The sequence below is a fragment of the Epargyreus clarus genome, unplaced genomic scaffold, assembly GCF_041222505.1.
Source record: "Epargyreus clarus isolate Ecla_fem2 unplaced genomic scaffold, WU_Ecla_fem_2.2 ptg000027l, whole genome shotgun sequence".
NCBI classification, from domain to species: domain Eukaryota; kingdom Metazoa; phylum Arthropoda; class Insecta; order Lepidoptera; family Hesperiidae; genus Epargyreus; species Epargyreus clarus.
The window spans coordinates 707,220-723,200 of record NW_027332234.1 but is presented as its reverse complement, the minus strand read 5'-3'; the positions used below and the strand labels follow the sequence as shown (position 1 = coordinate 723,200).

Here is a 15,981-nt window from a genome sequence, read left to right as displayed (position 1 = left end):
TATTCTTTTCCTTCATTGTATAATTCTGCTTATTAGTATTTTTTCGATGTAATAATTAAATAATCATGGCGAATAGTGCAAAGCCGTCTCCCTTGATCAGCAAGTACAGGCTGTCGAGACGGGGCAGGAAATTGCAGACGGCTGACGACCAGAGGATCTTGATAGCGTTACCCAAAGACGTGCCGGAGAGGACCTGGTATTATAGGATGATTTTTATATTACGAGGGCTTACGTACCACTAGTTTCCTATCGTCTCATAGATGTATTTCCTGTCACGCAAGCTACACGCATGTGGGACATAGAGATAATAGTGCGACTAATTCAGGGCGCTTTCCTTGTCACGCGTGTTTACAGTTTACACACGCGTTCCACCAGCACAAATGAATTAACTTACAGCAGTCTCTCTGCGTTACATGTGCATGTAGCTAACAAAAAATAGGATGTAAGTGGCACGTATGAGATTGAGACATACGTATATAAGACACATTTTAGGGCTGAAATCCTGCAGAAGGAAGAAAATGATCTTTTGATATTCGATATCCGGGAAGAAATATTAGAAGGAGCTCTAGATATCTGCTACGAGAATTACATGGAGAAACAAAACGCATTGTTCACAGCTTACTGTGCAGAACAAGCTTGGCTGAAGCTTATTAACTGGTATTTCATAATCTCAAATTTGTTTTCAGTCTGTTTGCACTGAATTTTCCCACTGTACCTATTATTTAATTTTGAAGTTATTCTGTTGCAGGCGTTACTACAAAACGCCTTTCAGTTTTATACTAGCAATACTTGTGTTGCTGTATTTTTTGTAATCGTATGAGGCAGGCGTTGGATCGTCATCGGCCGTACCAAGGAATAACTTACCATGATCTTACATATTATTAGATATAGTGAACACATTCGCATTTGTTACTTCTATTACGTAGTAAACACTTTTAATTTTGAACCAAACATTGTAAAGAAGCATCGACTAACCTTATTGAATAATCGTAAGGTACTTCTTCCGCCACGACCCCGGCGAAGATCCCAGCGCATATCCGCCCTGTTTCATTCCCAAGAGAAACGAGTCCTGGGTCCCCGATGTCATGCCCGATCCTTCCCCCAAGGATACGCTATGCAAACAGGATCTGACCATCGTAGAAGAGATGCCTGAAGAAAAGCTGAAGAAATGGCCGAGTAGTTCCTCTATTGACTTTCCGGTGATTGAAGAGATCCCGCAGGAGTGCTGGTAAAACTATAATTACTAACTCAATAGATTGAAGGGAAAATTCATAGAGCAGTTTTCTTCGCTTCCGTATACTATAAGATGCCGTATGATATATACAGCCATGCCGCGTCCGCAAGGTGTAAGAAAAACATCCTGTGGATACGAAGAAGGACTATTACCTACTTGTTAAAGGATTATAAGAGTGATTTGTCTGTAGTCCGCAAATTGCTACTAGTTAAGCTTTGACAAAATTATATACCTAATCCTTAGTCCTTAGATTACTTTTCGATGAGTTTTTGAAAGATAATCCTTTACGTGAAGCAAATTGTGGATACATCGATATTTGTCATTCCAATTTGCCACCATTCTCTCTAATTTACAACAGTCCTAAGTATATTTCTTCTGTAGGTTTCCGGGCAAAATTTACTGGCCGCAAGATGAATTGGAGTCTGACAGGCTTACGAAGTCCATAAGCTACGTAAGTTTATTTATTATTTACGCATACAGAACACTGAAAAGTTGTTGTAGATACTGCAATACCTGCAGATGCATTTTTCAATGGATTTTGTGCAAAACGAGAGGGTTATTTGAAAATATCAGAAATCTTCGTGGTTCGACTAAAATGCTGATGTGAAAATATATAGAGTCGTATAGCGGCTGTTACCTTGTATTCTTTACTGAAGAATGTGATAATATCTCTACTTACATGAGGGATTAAACTTAGTCATACATTTACATTTTGTATGGTAGAACCTCCGATAGATAGGTAGATATGGTAGACTCCGGCGGCATCACCGCCACACCTATTTCTGCCTTATAACAGCAGTGTTAAGGGCTGATGTGTTCTGGTTTGAAGGGCGTGGTAAGGGAGACCGACTTTTCCGAGGCGTTCCAGCTTAGTCCTCAGGAGTAGCGGCGCATCTGTGGCCGACCTCAGGTAGGACTATTTAATCCTATCTGGGGTTGATTACAGATGTCCCTGGGCGGTAGTAGCGACTTACCATCAGGTGGACTGCATGCTCGTCTGCTACTCCTATATTATATATAAAAAAATAACATTATACTTCTATATATGATCTCAATCTATCTAAAGGAAAAAAAATGTGTATAGGTAACCAGCGAGACTCCAACGCCAGTGTCTGGAGCAAACTTAGGAACAGAGAGCGAGGTGCTACAGAAGGTTACTGATTATAGCACAGAGGGATTGTCAGCTAAGGTAATTACAAGTATCTTAAGTACGGTTTATTGCATCAATCTAAGGAAACTTGTAAACTAAGGAAACAAAGATACGTGAGAATACAATAGAAAGAGAAAAATTTAAAGCCGGCGATGCATTGGCGACTCCTCTGTGTTGCAAATGTCCATAGGCGACGGTGACTGCTTTCCATCAGGTAGCCCGTCTGCCTTATGGTTAGGTTAAATATAAAAAAGAAGATGTTTTTTCTAGCATTCATTCTGAGGGAATTTAGGTACAAACAAAAAGGATTCATCATTTGCTTAACTATTATTTCCAGGAGTCTGCATTAAGTGCTTTGAAAACCACAACCCCAGTTGAAGGGTCCTTGCACGGTGCTGGTGACTCTATTGTTGACAAACTTAAGCCTAGGAAGAGGATTATGGAGAAGAGCAAGGTTTTCAGTAGACCCAGGTACATTTTACGCTTTCGATCTAAGAGTAAAAGGTATATAGATGTAACTCTTGGCTTAACAGCTCATTGCTACACTAATTTTCCTGTAGATACCAAGATACCTTTATTGTGCGTGTTAGTGATGGAAGTAAGTTAACAACTTCGATGTAAGATGCTGTCAATTTCCTCTATTGATTGTCGCCTTTTATAACATCAGCAAACATGAGGTTTATCAACATCAGGTTTATCTGTTACTAACGGTGCTGAGATACCTCTTACTTAGCTTACAGAAAGTCGGTGGAGATCGTTTATCATTGGGTTTTAGTATTTCTAAGAGAAAGCCTTCTACTTTTAAACCCTGATACCACTGTCAAATTATCCAATTTCACTTATATTTTAGTGTAGAGAGGTGGTAATTTGATTATATAATTATTTTTAGCATGCTCGGAAGATCGAAGGCTACTTTGCCACCCTTGGACGGAGACTCCAGATCTCGTGTCAGTATAATTTCTGATTGCAGACTTAGGAACCTGAGGTAAATCTTTTTTAACGCATTCTTTAATTTTCGTTTTAACAAGATCATTAAATTGTTAATGATAAATGATAAATATGAAACAAGTATTCATAAAAATACAAAGTTAGAAATATTGCAATATTTGCCTACATACATTTCGAAAATCGGTGAGCCAAAATTGGCTAAGACCAGTGGCGAATTCAAAAAAATTTAAGGTCTAGGCTGGACAGTTTTTGCCGCCCCTGCTTCTACAATTATCATGTCTTACTAGAGGTGAGGCGTATATACTGGAACAAGTTCAGGGACTAGGTAGTTTCCCGGACTAGGTGGTATATTGGACTAGGTAGTTTATCGGATTAGGTAGCTTGCGCTCCTGTTTTTTTTTTGCTCGCCACGTTGGTTCAGAACATGTTTCCCGTTGTTTTTTGGTCGTCGCGCCGGCTTATGATACGGTTCCCGTTTTTTTTTGCTCGTCACGCTGGCTTGTGACACGTTTTAGGCATGAACGAACTAGCTTCCTAATTAGCAAAAAAAACCATTCGGTCCCCAAATTTGCCGCCCCAAAAATCTGCCGCCCTAGGCTGAAGCCTACTCAGCCTGCTGGTAAATCCGCCACTGGCTAAGACTGATTGTTACTTATAGTAAGTAAGGCAGAATTGCTACAAATACATTATTTTCTTGTTGTTGTAGACAAGGTTGAAACTAAAATTAGGCAAAATCCATGTTGCCTAATTTTACAACTTTGTCTTTAACAACAATGAATAACAATATTTTAACAATAGTAAACATACACCAATACGTCAACATCAATTGCTTTATTACAAACTAGATCTAGCATTACTGTCCGTGGGCAATCTCCTTTCATAGTATCAAACCCCTTACGGGTAGTTGACCGTGCATTTACCTTTTCATTGCGTAAATAGTTAAATACTCATGTATTTGAATGAACGATATGAATATTTTCATTCATTCACCACTATTAAACTTTTAAGTGTATAAAACCGGCAACACTGCTTTTGTAGTGATTAGATGTGGAAATAAAAGATTAGTGTGGGAATAAGGGTCGGACCGCACGTGCAAACTAACAAAGGGCGTACAAAAGTGAATAACTGTGCTATACTGATGTTAAAAAATAAACTTTTGACATAGTGTTGTGACGTCATTACGGGTTCCGCACTTAAAAAAGTGGAATATTTTATTAGGACAATACTTAGGTAATTAATCAGTTTATGCTATTAACTTTTTCAGTAATGTTGTACAATTTTAAAGAATAATATTATTAATAAATGAATAGTGAAATTTTGGCGTACAAAGCCAACCTATAGCAACACTTTTGGCTTGCGTGATTGTCTAGGGCCTAAAATGTTAATATTCAGGGTAGAGAACTAAGAAATAACAAATAAGTAATGACTGATGATTAATGTGCATTACGTGGATTGTATATTGTACTATATATTATGTCCATTTTTAAAGGTCGTACCTACGTACGGTACGTACCTATAACATTTCGTGATTTGGTTTTCGTTATTCTGGTTTTCCAATAGTGCCACTACCTATTTCTAACTTATAACAGCAACTAACCACAACCTTTCAACCTTCCTACTTTCCAAGCAACACTATACCTATCCTTTATACTTACTACAAAGTATGCATACAAGCGTTCGACCCCAGGTAGGATGTTTTTTCTATTTGGGGTCAATTAATCTAATAGGCTGCATATGACCCTTTGGTACTTTTAATAAAAACAAAAATACCTTAAACAGAACCCTAAACCTACTAATGAACCCAGGTGCGTTGACCTTTGTCTCGGCGGATTCTATTTGAATGTTATAAAAGTAGGCATTAATACGGAGGGGACAAAAAACTCGTATTTCATCAATACGTCGTATTATGCGCTGTGTGCAGTTAATGGTGGACACTTGAGGGATGCGCGTAGGGTTGCCACTAAGATATATTTTTATATAATACTAGCTGACCCGGCAAACTTTGTACCGCCTCAAAATCTATTTATCAAATATATTTCATATAAAATATAGCCTATGTTACTCGTGGATAATGTAGCTTTCGAATGGAGAAAGAATTTTTAAAATCGGTCCAGTAGTTTTTGAGCCTATTTATTACAATCAAACAAACAAACAAAGTTTTCCTCTTTATAATATTAGATTTAGTATAGATGAAAGTTTCAAGTTTTTTCAAAGTAGTTTAGGAAACGTGTCGAGGTTAATACTTTTTTTTTTAAATAAATTATACAATTATACGTTACTTTGAATTGTTTATGTTCTTTTATAAAATAAAATAGATCGCAGTTTACATGTATGTACCATTTAAACTACATATTTGTACACTTATCGTAAAAAATGGCAACAAGAATAAGGTGTTTTTTTTTTTAATTAAGAGGTAACGTAAGGTCTGCCTATGAATAATCAATATTATAGTATAAACAAATTAAAAAAGACACATGGCCTTCTATTTACTTTCACTTGTTTAAAATTTAATATAAATAGGTACTTTTTATTAACATTTAGAACCTAAGTTTAAAACAATAAAATAAAGCACCCCTTATAAACACATTTTTAACAGTTTAAATAATACTATACTAATCTACCATGATTTATAATATTTGGCAACCCTGCGTTATAGGAGTCTCCCAGGTGTACGGGGTCAATGACTGCTTCAGGTCCTCCTCAAGTTTTTTGAAATGGAAGTGGCAAGAAAAGAGAGAGCACTGCGACTTTTTGATTGAATACCTCCTGATGACTATCTTCGTTATTAATAAAATCAGTCTTGCCTACTAAATATCAACATTAGACAATTTTTGTGTATCTACTAGAAATTTCCAAATTTGGATCTTTGGTAGACAAAAATTGAGTGGATTGAATATGAATATCGGGCGTAAGTTCGAACGCTATATGCAAGTTGTCTATCTTAAATACGACAGCAACGAAGCAGCAGGGTCATAAATTTGGTATGGAAGTTTCTAATATTAAGAGGTGGTAGAACCATAACATGCCTCTTAAGTTAGCCTATCCGTCACACCTACACTCTTAAAACCAGAATACAGCATCACTGCTGTTATTACGCAGAAATAGGTGTGCCGTTGGTGCCGCCGGAGTCGAACTACAAAGGGTTCAACTTTCAGGTATATCTATTTTTTTGTAATATATAATAGGAGTAGCAGACGAACATGCATTCTATCTGATGATAAGTGGCTACTGCCGCCCATAGACACCTGTAATAAACTCCAGATAGGATTAGATATTCCTACCTGAGGTAGGCCACAGATGAGTCGCTACTCTTGGGTACTAAGCTGGAACGTCTCGAAAAAGTATGTCTCCCTTACCACACCCTTCAAACCAGAACACAGCAGCGCTTAACACTGCTGTTATCAGGCAGAAATAGGTGTGGCGGTGGTGCCGCCGGAGTCGAACCACAAAGGGTTCTACCACTTATTATTATTGCTTATACATATAATAATGATACTAATATCATTATGACGTCGGATTTACCAAAGGATTGAGTTTAGTCGCGCTAAAAGCCCGCGTCGTGTTATGATGGATGGCGGCAGAATTAAAGCCTTCTTATTTGGTAAGTGCGTTGTATGGTTCGTCGAGATTTGCTGTAGACATATCCTTGAGGATATAGGGTATCATTCTAACACTGTATCCTATCTTATTTTTTATATATTTTGTTCCGGAAAACGATTAAGGTATCAATTGAACGCTTTATACACTCACACCCCTACACTAGGATTTCCTGTATCGTGGGTGCCATGGACACACACAAAGACAAGTACATAAATACCCAGACCTAGAAACAGAAACCTAAATTCATCATTTAGATTTCTGTCTGGCCGGAGATCGAATCCGGGACCCTCTGCGCGTGAGACTGGTATGGTGGCCGCTCCGCCACGCGGGTCGTCAATTGAAGATATTAACAGTAGAAGAATAAAAAATAAAGATTACACTCTCAGGTCCGCACTAGGCTTCCGTGTGCCGTGTGCCATGAATACACAAAGACTTTATATACTTCATCACTCAGATATCTGTCTAGCCGGGGATCGAACCCGGAACACTTTGTTCTTCTCACTTTTCTACCTTTTCATCAATTGCTTAAATTGAAACATGAAAAATAAATCTTTATTCAGCGTAATATAATCTTATTATATGCTCGAGTGTTTATTCACTCTTTTTTAAGTACAACAAAAATATTTTTCTTGAAAGGGCCTTATTCCTGTCTCTTGCCTAGGGCGCTAGGAAACGTCTGGCCGGCGCTGTTAAGGGACGATAATGTTTTCCTGTGAGGACGTTATTATTTACTACAGTACTTGATAATGCATAACAGACTGCCATTAAAAACGTTAAAACTAAAAGTTTCACATAACGAAATGAGTGCTACAGTGGTGCATCGTTCTTCATTTTACCAAGGAATAAATAAAAATAACAACAAAGTTATTTTCGCGCCAAAAATAAGTAGAATTGTGGAAGTACATTTATTTTAGAAATTGAAAATTTTGTGAATGTCAGCGTTTAAAACTGCTGTTATTAGCAGAAATATGAGTGGGTCCCTTCAGATACGAACTCCGGACTCTACGTACCATCTTAATAAAGTGTTAACAGTTGAAGGTTCTCCTGAATTCCAGAACCTCTCCGAAGCCAGGTTATTGTCCTTTTACCACCCAGTCGGTTCTTTCGATGACCTGTATAATTTCACCCCGATTATACAACTCATATGCTGTGAGAAAAAAAATTAAAATCATTCATATTCAGTGGCGCACGCGTCTGGGTGACGGCTGCAACGTTTTGGGTTCGTTCTCGATAAAATTGTGACGCGGACTTTTTTTACTTTTTATAATTTGTTGTGGTCATAGATCATTAAAGATAACTCACTCCTAACAAGAAAATGTAACCAGTTTTGACAATTGAAATTGTCACCGTCATCTATTTTCGTGTTTGAGAAATATTTAAAAAATGTAGTTTTTATGTAGATAATTTACGCGAAAAGATATTTCTTCGCACTTTTTCTTCATTTTCGCGTTTTTGCACGTCGTAACTGCATGACTGCCATTAAACGTATTTATCTGTACCTGTAAACCATTTACTGGCTTCCTTCAATTACAAGGCGGTGAGATATGTATGATATGTAAAATATGAGTTTGAATATGTTTGAAAAAAATATCGCGAGAAATATGTCTAGGAATTCTCTGTGTTGTCACAGGTTACCAGTCTTACAAGTGAGGCAACCATCTTAGTCCTCAGGATCGGCAAAGCATGTGTGGTGGTCTGAAAGTCCCTGTTCTATATGGGGTCGATTACATATCTCTATGGGCGGCAGTTGCTTGTCATTGCATGACCCTGATGGAGCCTCTCAGGTCTACCACAATTATGGAAAGAACATTCTATTGCTGGGTCATAAGAAATTATTGTTGTGCCTCTGTTTTTTTTGGTTGTTGTTCCTTTTTCTGGAAAAGCATTTTCGAGAACATTCCATCCCGGTGAACCAGGTGAATGACCTCACCACCCGGTCAATTCCTCCAATGACCTGTATAATTTCATACCCATTATACAGCTGTAAGGCACCATGGGAAAAAAATTAAGGCGATCCAATTTAATACGCATGGGGTGGGGTACCTGAATTTCAAAACGGAATATTTTTTATTTAATTAGCATAATAAAAGGTGGACGTGGGTACGGAGTCTACGGATGCTGTATTCATGTATAATATCATTAGGTACTAAGGTTATTGACCATTGTAAGGGTTTGATGTGGTTGTATTGCTTACATTTCAAAAGTGCAATGAACTGCGTATATAAATGAACGTAGAAGTATTATTGGTTAAAAAAACTTTCTCTTGATTTCTCAATGGGTATTAAGGACGGCAATAGTGCTAATAGTTGGTACACAAAATATCTATAAATGCTTCAATAATAGCTTGACAATTTTTACGTACAAAAACCTCACAAATCTCCATTGTTACCACCCTTGAGAATAAAAGTAGCTTCAAATGTAATTCGGTTTGCAACCACACCCTTTTGGGGTATTGCAAAACTGTATCACTCTAAAAATGTGTGTGGCAGTAGTACCCTCTGGGTCGAATCATACTAGCTCTCCGTTCGATCGTTCTTTGTTCTTTTCGTCAAAAATGTGTGAACACAATCGTTTCAAATCAAATCATTTATTTTCCGAGAACATCGTTTTTACAAGGATTTTAAATTTATAGAGTACATAATGTTATGAGTATCATATTGGGCGAGCAAAATATATCTTAAACTATGGTGTATACATTGTTAATTAAATACTCTATACATTGTTTTCTAAACTTCTGCTTCTACTGTACTTATACATAATAATTAATATGTATATAAAATTACATCTCGTTCAAACATAATTCCTACGCAATTGTGTTCACGATCGACGTAACGATATTGCCAGCTGAAACAACGCAGTGGCGAATAAACTGTCACCGAGCAATTACGTGTAACGTGTACCAACGTATCACATTCCCTTCCGAAACCGCCATAAAACCGAAACCTAGGCCTTAAACCCTTGGTATAAGGGTCAAGAGGGTGTATTCACGTGTTTGTCGGTGGAAATGGCGTTGTCAACAAAGGGGAGAATTAAGATGAATGACCGCTGTTTTTTTAGGAGCTGTTTTTAAGGAGGGCCCGCTCTAAATGTGCGTTTTATTGGATTAACTAGCCATTAGCCCGGTTTATCTGTGTTTTGTCTAATGTACGCACAGAGTAATGAACTCGTAGACTTATTCGTTTTTGTCTTATTTAGTAGTTTTCTATTTTCTGACGTTGTTCTAAATGTTGTGTAATGGAATTGTCATTGTGCTAGGTTTGCTGTTGGAGCACTACTGTTATATTTATTATTAGTTTAAATCAGCGAAAATTGTGTTGATGTTTTTTGATGTTCACAAACAAACTCGCCAGGCCCAGGCCCAGGGTGTTTTTTAGATTGCTGTTTTCATTTTGAAAATATTATAATAAACTAGTGGTGCCCGCGGCTTCGCCCGCATTTTAAAGAAATAATATGACATACATAAAACGGAAAATTTGTACCTGCATTGGAATGACAGTGGTGCCATCTGTCGAAAATTGGTCTTACCAAACCCTCGTGGGCTCTTGGACAACAACTTTGCTAAAGATCATCACTTGATCAAATGCATAGTTTCCGATTCTATAACTACTTACGACTTAAAAATTAATTTAATTAACTTTTCCCACGGACTAAATTGTGAATCTAAACCATTCTCAAGTCCCCTTGAACACGCACAACAAATTTCATCAAAATCAGTCCAGTCGTTTAGGAGGAGTTCAGTGACATACACACGCACATAAGAAATATATATATAAAGATAAGAAAGAGCTTATCTTTCTAGACTGGCAGAATGCTTGAACAATATTTCATCATGCTGCTTTAAGGTGAATTATATATGTTTCATTTTGTAAGTGAGTAATTTTGAAAATGGCAAAATTTATTCGGACACTCGTTTATTCGGGACATTTTACCTTCTTCTTCTAATGTTATAGTCCGCACCAAAGTGCTAGTCCGCTCTGAAGTTATTGCGAGCAGGTTTAGTCATACAATTTACTATGGCGTCGCGATTCATGTCTATATTCAGAGCGGACTAGCAGTTTTACCCGGACTATACTTTACACGAAGTACTATAGGTATTAGACTTAAGGCTCTATATAAGGATTACTCTATGCCGTACTAAATTCCGTCGTGTCGATGCGAACATTAAATAAAACCCTCCACGATTCCGACGAGCTATCTATTTGTAAGACAAACTTACTCCACTTGTAATGGATACTAGATGTTTGAATGCGATTGTTGATTTGCAGCTTTTACTTATTTACTTACTTTTTATATAACATAGTAGTAGAGCATGCAGTCCATCTGTATCTCTGGTCTACTCCTATGCTATGTCCACCTTATCTTATCTGGGGTCCGTTACATACGCCTTTGGGCAACAGTAGCCACATATCATCAAGTGGCTTTCATGCTCGTCTGATACTTCAATATACTCGTAATAAAATAATTATACTTTAAAAACTAAAAACCACGCTACAATCACACATGAACTCATTTGTCCTGACGATCCTGATGAGGACAATGGGGCACAATTATTAAAATCGTGTACTGTCATCGGTTCTTGATAAGTGTTAAAATTTTAAATTACTCAGACCGCACAATGTGGGTAAAAATTGAGTTCAAAGATTACATACATACATACATACAGGTCAAGCTAATAAAAGCGTGGTACATAAAGTAACTAAGCTACGTGTGTCAAATACATACCCAAATTCGATTTATTGATTTTCTTTGAGCGAGTTTTGTTTAATAACAGGAATGTTAAGTGCTGCTGTGTTTATTGTGTCTGTGGTAGATCGTTATGGCGGATTGTTCATCATCATCATCATCAACCCATTACTGTCCCACTGCTGGGCACGGGTCTCCTCTCAGAATGAGAAGGATTAGGCCATAGTCCACCGCGCTGGCCAAGTGCGTATTGGTAGAATTCACCTACCTTTGAGATTTTTTTCTGTATAAATTTCTCAGGTATGCTGGTTTCCTCACGATGTTTTCCTTCACCATTTTAAGCAAATGATAATTTATTTCATAACTTTGTAAAATCAGAGGTGCATGCCTAGGATTTGAACCTCGGGCGCCTCATTCGAGTGGTCGAGTTTCTAAACCATCGGGATATCACTGCTTTTTATTTATTAGTCGTATTAAATATAAAATATTTTTATTTTCAAAATACCTATGTTTTATAATAGTATTCGCCTCGTTACAAGCGATACGATTATTTTTCAATGCGCTGCCGTATTTTAAAAAGAACGTCCATTATGTATGCGGATTCTTTGCTCAGCCACATCTACAAGTCACCTTCGGATTTGCCGGTCAAACACCACTGCATCGGGGTGCCTACACATTGACTGGGGAACGATGATACGTAAACAAAGCTCCTATAGACTCTGAGCTAGAATAGAGCTATAATAAGAGATTACTAAAAGGGGGGCTTCGGGAGTTGTTGCCGACAATCGCCCGGCCTGCGACCCTGAAAAGGTGGTCTGTCTATGGCCGCATATAGTTTGAAACACCTGAAGGTGTTGTGAGCATGTTTATCAAGGTGGGGTACCGTGCTCAGAGGACTTCGGTCGAGTTCCTTTGAAAATCTTGGAGTCCTCCATGAAGCGCTGAGGATGGCCGACGATGGTTTTGTAAGAAAGTAAATATCCCACGCCAACATGTCCTATGATAACCTGTTGTCATTCTCACGGCACGGTACCTTTAAAATGTCAACATAATTAAAATTCTAAGTATTTTTTAAGTTTTTCCGAAAAAAACTATCTCACTCACATGATTTTATGCGTAACAAATACGTTTTCGGGCAATTGATTTCGCCACTTTCAATTTCCCATCAACTAATAAGTCGGTCGAAGTTTTACAGAATTTTACAATTCTTGTTGCTCTTCCAGAAAATTCAGACAGGTCCAGTGAATGTGAACGGTCCCTAAGCCCATAAAAAATAGTAGAGCACCTACCATCTATTGGAGATGTTGATAGTCGGCTCCATATTAAAATGTTTGCTTTGCAAGTCAATGTCCAAGGTTTCACCCGGTGTCAACGATCGGTGGGAGACTCTAGGTACCTAGAGGGGTTCATGGGAATTTTTGTGGATCATCAATATCATTGAACTCGACGGCACCATCGCCTTACCTTTTACGACTCCGTAACAGTGGTGGGAAGCTTCTGTTTTTTTATTTGAAGGGAGACCAACTTAGTCTTTAGGGCTGATGTCTTATTTCGGTTCGGCTTTTATCCTTAGAGACAGCAAGGCATGTCGGTCCGACATCAGGAAGGATTAGTGGCTAATTGAGACTTTGAGACTAATTGAGACTTTTGAAGTTTGATATTATTGATATTAATCGCATCGGAAAAGAAAATGAACAGTCCACTTGATGGCAAGTAGCCAAAGTTGCTCCCGGCAATTATACAGGTGTGACTAACACAGGGTGGGCTGAGTTTTCTTTTTTAGCTTTATGAACCTATGTTTCCTTTTTTTATATAAAAATGAATGAGTAAGCAATCCATTTAGCAAGTGTTCACTGCCCCCCATTTAGATCAGTAACCATCTCCATATACAACAGAGATTATCTGAACCCGATCACAGATATGTTGCCACTCCTAAGAATTACGATTACTGCTTAATATGCAAGTCAGTCGGCAATAACACCCATCCACTAAACGCAAGAACTGTTTCACAGTAAGGGTGGGTTGCATCCAAAGTCCGGTTAAAGTTTGCGTTAAAGTTAAATATAACATTAACTTTGACGGTAGCGATGGAATGTAAAAATTCTGTGTTCCATCAATTGATTTGTCATTAACGTCATTTGTGTCGCTGTCACCGCAATTTTTGGTCGACATTGACAGATAGGGAAGTATTAGTTATGACGTAATTTCAACCTCAACTAAAATGGTGCAACTAATTATTTTTGAACCATGGATTTGAAGGTTGGTTAGGCTTCTGTAAATGTTAAAATTACATGATGCAACCCACCCTTAATATGAACGTAGGGGTAGAATCCTCCGGTCGAACCATACCTACTGGTACTTTTGAAATAAATGTCTTGTATGATCCTGCCATACTTTATATTCCAGTTTTTAAGCAAGCATTGCACCATTTCAGAGATTTGAGTAAAGAATTAAATTTCCATATTCATTGTATTTTAATTCGAGCATATACGATATTCATAGTTAGAGGCAGTATTAAAATGATCACTTTGCAAGTCAATGTTCACATTTCTCTGTCGGAGTCAACGTTCGGCTGACGAAATTGTAACGATTAACATTGTATTCATGGGTTTTGATAATGTTGGTTTTGAGTGGTGATGATCGATCATACAGATACACGGATTTGTATAGGGCTTTCCAACTTAGTCCTCAAGGGTAGAGACACAATGTGACGGACAACTTACTAAGGGATCTTACTGGAGAATTCTCAGGCATGTTGGTTTTTGTTATGACCTTTCGTTACCGTTATAGTACGTAAGTTAAAAATCAGAGGTGCGTGCTTGTGGTTCGAATTTCGAACCTCAGAGAGGTAAAATTTTTAATGCCTAGGCCTGTCACCGCTTTGAGTTGTGCCCGTAAGGAAAAGGCCGAAAAGACTCATAGGTAACCTGATGGTTGCCCCTGTGGGTCCGAGATCAGAATAGGGCTACGGTATCCCAGCGGCCCCGGGAAGGACGACGGTATGTGTGATCGCATACCCTCGTACGCACTAGATGGTGTGGCGAGCATCAAGCTCACCTGGGCGGAGCCCAACTGGGCAACGCGCTAAGAGGATTCCGGTTGCGTTCCTTTGGAGATCCCGGAGCCCTCTACGTAGCGCAGAGGACGGCCACCGGGGGGGTTTTAGTGCGGTAAAAATCCTACATAACCCGTCGTCGCTCCCACGTTGTCGGGTACCTTTTGAAGGTTTCCCCCTCGATAACAAAAAAAAAGTGGTGACTGCCACCCATAGACATCGATAACCAACTTTACCTTTACGTCATATGTAAGCACCCACATTTCAACCGAAATTCTAAACTGCTTCACTCTAATTATATCACTAGGTTTGGCGGTGGTACCTCTCCGGTACATCTATACTGGCATACCCTTTTATAGACATTTTTTTTTCAGACTGGAAACAAACTACGAAGTAACTTCAGAGAAACTGGACACCCCTCCCGGGGAAGTTGTGAAGCGAAAATAAAATTCAATATTGAAGTGAAAGGTATCAGGGAGGTATTCATTTTCGTATTAATTTTGTTTATTGTAATTGAATGTTGACTAGAAATTATGCTGTTAAATCATGTGTTTTCTTATTATTTTAATAAAAATAGATAACTATGACTCTATATTATTATTCGTATTATTTTGATGAATTATGTAAAAACAAGCTTTTTTGTAGAATTTTAAATCATAAAATAATTTCGTGTTAACTCCAAATAGGATAACATCCTACATGGGGTTGATTTTAGATGTGTTGCTATCCCAGAGAACTATCGCCCTTTATCAATAAATAAACCATTCTATAAAAAAAATCCTTCGAAATATTGAAATTTCTCAATTTCTGCGCACTACAATTGTCGAATTTTGAGCTTTGTTGAGCAAAACATTTATTAGCTAATCCTCGGGAACGGTATTCGTGTCCTTTTCTTAATTCCTGACAATGTGTGTATAAAATTTAGGTAACTGATTGTCATTTATCTAAACATAGTTAAAGGGTGAAACTGTAGCAAAGAACGTAGTTACGATTAATAATAGGCGTAAGTCGAAACACCTCGTGGTCCTCAGCTCTAACACACGTGTCAAACCAGAAGACAATGAAATATATTTATTTTGTATAGGCCAACGACGGCACTTACAAATACCATTTAACATTACTGCCAAAAGACAATAACACATGTGGCGCTTATTTCTTGGCGGTGGATCTTTAGATCTTTGTTCTTGACTTGTCAACCTTTTGACCATTCAACCATGACAAAAAATTCAGGTTCACTGCCCTAGAGATAACACCAGTGACCGTCCCGCCCTCTAGGTATTTCCAACGCATTAAAATTCTAATATCATAATT

At 38.0% G+C, this 15,981-nt stretch overlaps 1 protein-coding gene across 1 annotated transcript; it reads left to right on the top strand.

The window, feature by feature from the left end:
* Positions 1-62: 62 nt before the first annotated feature.
* On the top strand, positions 63-15,262 carry LOC140753920 (uncharacterized). Its single transcript, XM_073088761.1, has 8 exons — positions 63-196; positions 493-657; positions 995-1,228; positions 1,616-1,685; positions 2,319-2,423; positions 2,722-2,855; positions 3,274-3,369; positions 15,045-15,262. Exons 1-8 carry the CDS (start codon positions 66-68, stop codon positions 15,115-15,117), a joined length of 1,008 nt encoding a protein of 335 aa, XP_072944862.1. The 5' UTR covers positions 63-65; the 3' UTR covers positions 15,118-15,262.
* Positions 15,263-15,981: the final 719 nt, after the last annotated feature.